General features: G+C 38.3%; 1 protein-coding gene across 1 annotated transcript; it reads left to right on the top strand.

Annotated features, from left to right (window-relative positions):
* Positions 1-147: 147 nt before the first annotated feature.
* LOC144980598 (solute carrier family 22 member 4-like) lies at positions 148-1,170 on the top strand. Its single transcript, XM_078928274.1, has 2 exons — positions 148-700; positions 866-1,170. The coding sequence occupies exons 1-2, from the start codon at positions 148-150 to the stop codon at positions 1,168-1,170; spliced, it is 858 nt and encodes a 285-aa protein (XP_078784400.1).
* Positions 1,171-10,000: the final 8,830 nt, after the last annotated feature.

Here is a 10,000-nt window from a genome sequence, read left to right as displayed (position 1 = left end):
AAAACAAACGACGTTTCTGCCTTGTGTAAAGTTTATAATATAGTATGATACAAATGAGATCTCTAGAACATCACGCGGTAACCCTGTAAACATGCGTAATGACTTTTCTCGTTCTGAAACTTTCTCCCTCCAGGTAAATCAGAGTACATGATACAGCATGTCGTGGGATGTGGACCTTTTCAAGTCCTTGTATTTCTAGCAGTGCTCGTCCTGGGCTTCTTGGCCAGTGCCTTCAGTCAGATGTTCATGGCTTTTGGAAACTACAACCCAGGTTGGCGATGCTTGGACTCAAACGTGGCCACTAATGTCCCAGAAAATTCTAGATCTACATCAAAATACAGCCATCATTCCATTACAATCATAGAGACTAATGAAAATTTGATCACAAATTCTTCTACAGAATTTATCACAGGCAATTGCACACTTTTTGACTCCTGTCAACACATAGAATTTAGGCCTGGCACATCTACTATCGTCACAGAGTGGGGCCTGGTATGTGGAAAAGCCTGGATTGCTTCCCTTATCATATCATTACAGTATGCAGGGATGGCCTTTGGGGCAACATTTGTTGGGTATTTAGGAGACGCTATAGGAAGAAAAATGACCATCTACTCCACTTTTGCAATGACATGCGCCATCGGTGTGATTTCCATATTCGCCACTTCCTGGGAGATGTTTGCAGTTATGCAATTTTTCATAGGTTTGTCTCTGTCTGGATTTGTAATCTTACATTTTGTTTACACAGCTCAATTTGTCACCAAAAAGTGGAGAAATCCTATTTCTACTGCACCAATATCTACTATTCTGACCATTGTTGTTATGGTAGTTTGCATGTTACTGAAGAATTGACGTCATATTCGTATAGTTGGAGCAGTTGTCGTTGGAATAAGCATCCTTCCTGTCTTCTGGCTACCTGAAAGTCTTCGGTGGCTTGAAGTAACAAATAAAACCTCAAAGTTTGAGAAAGATATAAAGAAAATGTCAAAACTAAATGGTAAAGTTTTGCCACCCATGGAAGACATCGAATCTAAAATTAACTGCAACAGAGAGGGAGAAAAAGTTGTAGAAAATTCCGAAGAGGTCTCAAAAGGTTATAAAGATTTGCCAATAAATGATACCAGTGGATGGGTAAATTCTACACATGAATCGGAAACCGGCAAAGATGAGTAAATGAATGAAAACACGAGTTTACTACAGGATGAAGCACGCTCCAGTATTTTTAATTTATTTAAACCCCCGTACAAAAAATATACTTTACTTTTAATTTTGCCAAATTTCACGATGAGTTTAATTTTTTTCGCAATGGGCTTCGGCGTCAAAGCGCTAAGCGGAGACTTTTACATAAATTTTATTATGATGAACGCTTTTGATATCTTGTTCTCCCCAACATTCATGATTCTTCCAAACGTGATTGGACGAAAACCGTCAGGCATTGCATTTTCTGGAATTTCTGGAGTGTGTTTATTGACAGCTGCCTTCTTCCATCAACTAGCCTCGGGTTTTGCCAAAACAACAGGAGTTTTGATAATGGCCATTGTTGCAAGGTCTACCATTGGTGGGTTTTGGGGAGTAATGTTGACATACACGGTAGAACTTTACCCCACTGTTGTCCGAGGACTTGGGACAAGCTGGACAAACTTTATACTCCGTCTGGGAGGAGTAGCTGCCCTTATCTTATTCCAAATGATCCAGATTCTTTTTTCATCTGCTATATCATCATGGCTGGCCTCGCTATCTTGTGTTCTGGAATTATCATGCTACTTCCGGAAACAAAAGGGAGGCAACTTAAAGAAACTCTCGAAGTCGAATGAATGTCAATAACAGTGACTAAATCATCAAATTTTCTTAAACTGTAATTATATTACCGTACGAGGGCGAGTCAATTGGTAATGGAACTCTGTTCATTTCTTTAAAACAATAATTGAATCAATACCGTGCAATATATCTCAAATCAAATTTTGGCATTAGCCAAATAGAATGCCACTTCTCAACATAGTCTCCGCCTTTCTCAGCTTTGAAGTTTTTTGGTCTTTGAGAAAGAGGGGTGTCGCCATTCCAATGATTATCTCTTCGACTCAGGTTCAGCCCGCCTAAAACACTACCTTTACAAAATGCCGGAGTTTTATAGAATTTACCAATGCGTTTAAAAATGTTACTCGATGTTTCGTCCTCGAAAACAGGAAATTCAATGACAGCTTTCTGTCGCTGACGGACATCCATGGGGGCAGCTATTTTGAATTGTGATAACTTCGTCAAAATTTGACAAAATTAAAACTTTTTACTTTTGGCCCAAAGAGTGCACGTGTTTGTTTAATTGAGCCAAATATGACATCACGTGATAAAGAAATGAACTCGGTAGGAGATTTGTCCCATTACTCTTTGACTCACCCTCGTATTAGCGATCGTCGATTATTTTAAACACATGTAACCTCAGATAACTTAAGAGGATTTAAAACAACACGAAACCTGAGACTAAAATACAAAGACTGGAAACTTCAAAAGTGGCAAAAAGGTTTTAATCGCAGACGATGCGTATCTAGATCAGTTCATCACATGTCAAGTCGGCAAACATTCTTTCACTCTAATAATGTTTATTTGTAATAATTACTTAAATTTGGCACGCATTTTCGCTGCCTCTAAGTTCAGTTAGGTGATGACGTCTCATCAAATTCTAACAGACAGTACACTTCGAAGGTTACGCATACCATCAATCATCAATACTCAAATGCAATGTTTAGTTGAATGAATGGAAAGATCGAAGTATTTCCGGAGAAATAAAGGCTATTAAGAACAGGCACTCATCTGTTTGAATTCTTGTACTACTGCATTGTGGAATACAACAAAGATCCAAGCTTATAGAATTACCCTTAATTGAAGAATAGTTGGCAAGCTAGATAGATTATTATTACTTTGTAATAACGTGAGAAATTTAAAATCATTTCCCCTTTTTGTTGAAGATGAGATTATCATTACTTGATTGTGTATAGAGAGATTTAAAATTACGTCATCCTTTTTGTTGCGGATGTGCTAGAATTGTGTAGAATCAATGAAAGCCAAAGAGCAAGTTAAGGACTGAGTCGTTTTCCAAATCCCGACTTAATACCGCTTCGAGGCGTAGGGTCACAAATACACAATACAGACAACTCGAAAACACGGACGTCTAAAACACGACTAGTTCGAGATTTATGTGCTCGAGTGTGCATGGTTTTGTCCTGGCCCAGGCCGGATGCCCTGACTGAGAGGGAAACAGTCAAATGTATAGTTAGAGTTTCGGGGAAATGATATTGTTTTCCTTGTAAATCATCACTCTGTTATGCACTGTGTTATGTTTTGTTTGCATATATATGATTTGTAAACATTTGAGTGTATTCTTCTTGGTGCTGGTGTCAGAATGAGACTTTTAGATGATCTCAAACTAAGTCCTTTGATAGTCTGCTCTTGGAATCTACATCTGTTCCTTATTTGAACCAATTCCCATTTGTCTTACCTTTCCTCGGGAGCTTTAATTGTAATTCTAGAACTTTTTACTCTCCCATTCTTTTCCTTTTTACTGGCGCTGATATGACTTTAATGTGTCGCAAGTGCCGTAAAACCCCTAAAAACATCCAAAACATAATTAATAATAATAATAATAAAGTTTATTTGTATAGCGCCCAATCCCGTTGACAAAACAGCTCTAGGTGCCCAAATTGTAAAACATCATTAAAAACATTTTGTACACACATTTATACAAGCACGCACAAACAGACACAACACGTCCATACATACACACACACCCTGACAAAGACACACACATTCACCAAAACGTGCATATGCATACAGGGACGAAAAAATATCTGTTAACATGAATTATTGAATAAAATCATATCAGGACTTTTAACAATAATGGCGGAGGAAGGGAGATTATAACAATATTATGTCATGAGAATTTTGATGTAACAAATGTATATCTTATTAAAATTATGTTTTATTTAATCTCGAGTGAGCTTCTCATAAGATGAGATTTTAATTTCTTTTTAAAAGATGACTGGGAATCCACAACCCCGCTCCTACCACTGAATGGTGAAGAACTACAGACAATGGGAGCATAAAACATAAACAAACAAATACACGCCTTTTCCCTTATGTATCTATCATTGTCTACAGGAGAACAAAGGTTTATTGTCATTTCCCATCCCCCCCCCCCCCCCCACACCATTTTAGTTCATTAAATCGGTTAGATGTGTTGCCAGCCGTTCGATGCAGCAGCTGCATTGCCAAATAAAAGATAAATTAAATTGATATTGTTATGAACGTGAAATGGCCGTATACCTCATCCCTACTCATGATAATGGAATCCCCAAGATTAAACCACTATTTATCATCGAATCACAATCAAACATAGGTCTTTGTCAGATTTATTCAGGGTTCATCTGTCTGACCAAAATTAATTTAATTAATTAATTTAAGCTCCTTTTCCTTTTTACTGGCGCTGATATGACCTTTATTTACAACGCAATGGATTCGTGCGGCTATGTGGTCTTGTGCTATGACACTCGCTTTCGGATCGGAAGGTCCTGGGTTCGAGCCTCCCTCAACGCATAGTTGAGTCCTTGGAAAAGACTCTTTACTCACATTCTCTCACCGTACTCAGGTGTAAAATATGTACCTGCTCGTTAACAGCGTTGTGTCTGGCAGCACAAAATTTGTAATATCGCCTAACAGGCGTCATGTCTCGTTCTACATGTTAAGTTTTGCTGTTGGCTAGGAGCCCTTTGTAAAGCGCTTTGAGCACGTTTCGTGGATATTGCGCTATATAAAAGCTCTTTTTTTTACTACTAGTGACAAAACAAAAAAAAGAAAACACTAACCAAATCGCTGAATTCACTACAACAACACTAACATTAAGATATCAGTCACGTGTGGAAATCTTTGATAAATTTAAGACAGCCATTTCTGGGTGGGGATCCTGACCTCCCATAGTGGGCAGGGAGGTAACTGCTGTGTCTTCTATCACCCTGTGTCTGTTTTCCAATTGCTTTCTGTCTTTGTCTTGGAATGAGATTACTTGGTTTTGTCCTGACCCTGGCCGGAGTCCTTGGCTGGGAGGGAAACAGTCGAATGTATAGTTATATATTTGGGAGATGATAATTTTTTTTCTTGTAAACCATCTTTCTCTCATGTAGTTTTCTTCATTTTTAACATAGGATTTGTAAACATTTGAGTATATTCCTCTTAGTGGTGCTGGTGTCTGGTTGGGACTTTTAGGTGATCTCAAACTATGTACACTGATAGTATGCTCTTGGACTCTACATCTGTTCCCTATTTGAACCGATTCCCCTTTGTCTTACTTTTTCTTCAAGCACTTTTAATTTTCGATCAAGAATATCTGTACTATCAAATTTTCTTCCTTTTTACTGGCGTCCATATAACCTAAATGTGTTGCAAGCGCCGTAAAACCCTTAAAAACAAAAACAAAAGACAGCCATTCTGGTGATTAGTTATCACTAAATTAATACTATCAATCGGACTCTAAACGTTCAAGGTTACACATTAGTTATGTGTATTCGTAAAATTAAATCCGGCAGGCATGTGTTGTGAGTATTTTACCTACACGCATATCATCATAAAACAAAAGCCTGAAACATAAAACTTCAGTTCGAGTTACACTATATTGTGTTATAATATTGCTGTGTATAAATACAATGGATTCCTGATAACGACAACACTGTAGGACCAGAGAGATTTGGTTTGACTTTAAGCAAGTGTGACCTTAGCCATAATCAAAGGAACAAACTTGGATAAAGAACAGACAATTTGAGACCAACAAAGGTGTTGAATTTATCAAAGTTGATTTTATCCATTATTAATGGAACATACTTAGATAAAGAACAGACAATTTGGGACCAGCAAAAAGTGTTCACTTTATGCAGAAGTTGAATTTAAGAGAATTTTGTTTATGTGCATTCCATTGTATAGAATGTTAAAGTGCATGAATCCAAACCTTAATGTCTTTGGTTTATTTCACAATTCTTTGGCATTCGTTTGGCCCGATATAATCTAGTGAGCCAAAGCAATTGTATAGAACATTATCCACTAAACCTGCTCAAAGCGCTTTACAAGGGTTACCAAGCCAGTAACAACACTTTTTTAAAAAAGCAAAGCATTTGCAGGTGGTGACACGTTAAATTGTCGAATTCAAAAGAATTGGATTCTCGTCACGTGCCGCTCCAATGATTCAATCGATAATCTGGTTGACATATTTCACGTGCATGTGTGTGTGTGTGTGTGTGTGTGTGTGTGTCTGTGTTAGTGTGTGTTTGTCTTTGTGTTAGTTTGTGTCTATGTGTGTGTGTTTATATGAATGCGCGTGAGTGTCATTGTGTTAGTGCCTTTGAGTTTGTGTGTGTATGCGTGTATGTGTGTTTGTATTTGTGGGTGTGTGTATGTGTGTTTATGTTTGTGGGTGTGTGTATGTGCGCCCACTTGAGTCTGTGTGTGCATGTTTTGGTGTTAGTCTATGCATACACGTTTTGTTTGTTTATATATATTTATATATATATATATATATATATATATATATATATATATATATATATATATGTATGTATGTATATATATATATATAGATAGATAGATAGATAGATAGATAGATAGATAGATAGATAGATAGATAGATAGTATGCGCTTGGCTAAGAAGCTCATGACATTGCCATCCGGAAGTAAAAACGGACCAACACAAAAACTGTGTGTAACCATGATCGTTTTTAGTTAATGCATTTTAGTTTGAATTACTCATAAATGTGGATGGCAAAGAACAATAAAAAGGCCTGAGTGACGTCATCTTCGATATATATATATATATATATATATATATATATATATATATATATATATATATATATATATGCTTGTGTGTGTGTGTGTGTGTGTGTGTGTGTGTGTGTGTTTCGATTTATCACTGCGAGATAAAAAGGCATACTAATTGCAAGCACGATACGGGAAATGCGTATTGATTATGGAAATGCATTTGCTTTATCCTATAGTGCCGTGACTCCAGGCTTGAAACCTGCAGTCTGTTCAATCCCCAATAATTCTCCTACCTCTAGGTGTTAGCTCAACCTCGACATCTTGAAACACTTGATAAAATCCATCATTTAATAGAAAAAATAGGATAGGAGATCACTATTCTTCCAAACAGCAGATGTAATAGTTTTACCATCAGGCACAGAATTGAATTCGATAGTCTGATGTCAGGTTACCCAGCAACGGTGGCCATCGTGGTTCTAAACAAAGAAAATCGGTGCTTTTTATTCTTCATGCTGGCTAGAACTTTCCATATGTCTTGTGATTAAAATGTGTAAAAGTCAAAACATGATCAGATTTATAATGCCCCCCCCCCCCCGCCCCCCCATGGATACGCTTTTATGCTCGTCGGAGAAATATTTCATAAGTGCGTCCGCCATTGTTCCGATAGTTAGAGCCAGTTACTAAGTTACCATGCGTCATTACGAGGGAAGTGAAGTTGCGACTGCTGAAGCAGAAAACGGTAAGGGCTGCCTGAAGCCGGTGATCGTAAAATACTAACGAAAGAGTGAAAATGGAAAGGCTTCGTATGGGAACAAAACAGACAAGGGACGTTTCGGGTACAAACCCTTCGTCAGCACAACAATACACAAATAAACGTGGAAAACAAATAAAATATAATGAAAAATAACTTGTATCGTCTGTACTCAATGGTGGTTGCAGTATGAATGAAATGTTAGCGTGGCGTGGGTAGAGGATAGGGTGCCCCAGGGGGCTGATCTAATTGATAAGCAAAGGTCAGCGTCAGGGAACAGAACTTTCCAGACTGTAATGGAAGATAAAAGACATATCGGTAGTATAGTAGTAGTAGTAGTAGTAGTAGTAGTAGTAGTAGTAGTAGTAGTAGTAGTAGTAGTAGTGTAGTAGTAGTAGCAGTAGTAGTAGTAGTAGTAGTAGTAGTAGTAGGAGTAGTTGTAGTAGTAGTAGTGGTAGTAGTAGTAGTAGTAGCAGTAGTAGTAGTAGTAGTAGTAGTATAGAACGCTGTAGTGGATTAGTAGGGGACGGTGGAGGGGGCGAGGTGAAAGGGTCACGGGGAGGTGGGGGGGGGGGGTTGTTGGATGAGCGAAGGTCGAATCTTCGCGAAGGAACGATGCGATAGTAAAGTGGAATACACCGATAAATAGATAGATGGATAGACAGATAGATAGGTAGATAGACAGAAAAGAGGGGAGAGAAGGGAGAGAGAGAGAGAGAAGAAAAAAAATAAAAAAAAATAAAAATAAATAAATAAATAAATAAATAAATAAATAAAAAAAAAAAAAAAAAAAAAGGGGGGGGGGTTGGTTTGAGGCGACCCGGTAGAGAGGGGGAGTTGAGAGAGAGAAGGGGGGGGGGTGGAAAAGGAGAAAGAGAGAGAGAGGGTGGGGACAAAGAAAGAAACAAAGAGAGAGAGAGAGGCGAGAGAGAGAGAGAGAGAGAGAGAGAGAGAGAGAGAGAGAGAGAGAGAGAAAGTGGGGAGGGGCGGTGAGAGAGGGCGAGTAAACAGCCGAGTGATAGCTGGGTCTATATGTATATTAATGGGTAAAAAAGTGGATGATTGGACACAATGAGAGATAGCTAGGAAGGTAGATGACTATGAATCGGTGGATAATCAGTAGATATATAGATAGATATATAGATAGATAGATAGATAGATAGATAGATAGATAGATAGATAGATAGATAGATAGATAGATAGATAGATAGATAGATAGTAGGTAGGTAGAAGTTGTACTTTTAGTAGTATGAACATATTATAGTAGTAGTAAGGTAGTAGTAGTAGTAGTAGTAATAGTAGTAGTAGTAGTAGTAGTAAGTAGCAGCAGTAGTAGTAGTAGTAGTAGTAGTAGTAGTAGTAAGTAGTAGTAGTAGTAGTAGTATAGCAGTAGTAGTAGTAGTAGTAGTAGTAGTAGTAGTAGTAAGTAAGTAGTAGTAGTAGTAGTAGTAGTAGTAGTAGTAGTAGTAGTAGTAGTAGTAGTAGTAGTAGTAGCAGCAGTAGCTGAAGTGGCAGAAGTGAGAGCAGCAGTGGTGATGAATATGGGTGACGTTGACATCTAGTGGTGGTCAATCCTGGTGTTGAGTCCGCGTGGAGTCAGCGTTCCCAACAACTTGATCAGGTGAGTTTCCCTACGTCGACGGGCGGAAGTGTCCGAATGGCAAAAAACGTAGGTATAGTGTTTATTTCTGTTTTATTTGTACTGATATATGTTGCATTTTTAAAAATATACTTTTCAGTTTATCAATTTAGTTTTATCCAACATTGCACTATCATCACCTTTTCATTACTCTCATATTTATATATTTATTTACACTCTTCTCCCCTACCAGTCTACATCTTTTAGCACACTAAACCCCCCCCCCCTCCTTACCATTTACATCTCAGCATTATTTTTCACCACACCCACGTTTTCAAACACTACCTCTCTCTTGCCACACCTCTCAGTCTATCCCTCCCTTCCTTTCTCTCATTCACTCGCCTCTCCAGTTTACCTATACTTATTGATTACCTTACTCATCCTTTTAGCCTTTCGCCCTCTTTCCCTATTTTCACCATGCCTCATACATCTCCCAAGCAACTCTTGCGCTCTTCCTTACGGGACATTCGTACGTTTCTTTCCTCTTTCCCTATCCACCTATCTCAAGTAGGCTACACTCTCGCCCACGCCACCCTCTATAAAACTCGAGCTAGCAGCCACTTGAATTTCTTATTGTACTGCCTTAGGAAACGCACGGCCCCTAAAGGATTCGTTTCACATTTCCACCCTTCTTTAGGCTCTCTAACCTCATCCCAGTTCTCCCAGTTTCTGGAGTTAGAATCCAAGTGTGCTATGCAACGACTTAGACTTACAACAGACATCCTTCGCAAACAGATATCCAAATTAACACACACCATCGACACATCCTCCACATGCTTGAGGCATCGTACTTATCATAATCATACACTTTATAAAGTCAT

The sequence above is a fragment of the Berghia stephanieae genome, chromosome 10, assembly GCF_034508935.2.
Source record: "Berghia stephanieae isolate SIO BIC M18660-M18661 chromosome 10, UCSD_Bste_1.3, whole genome shotgun sequence".
In the NCBI taxonomy this organism is placed as follows: Eukaryota; Metazoa; Mollusca; class Gastropoda; order Nudibranchia; family Aeolidiidae; genus Berghia; species Berghia stephanieae.
The sequence above is the reverse complement of the archived record's forward strand: the minus strand, read 5'-3'. Positions and strand labels throughout refer to the sequence as shown.

Excerpts from the sequence above, each read along its gene's own strand:
- LOC144980598 (XM_078928274.1), top strand. The coding sequence starts at position 148 with ATGATACAGCATGTCGTGGGATGTGGACCTTTTCAAGTCCTTGTATTT. Across the intron at positions 701-865 it reads AGTTATGCAATTTTTCATAG|TTGGAGCAGTTGTCGTTGGA; the intron begins GTTTGTCTCTGT and ends ATATTCGTATAG.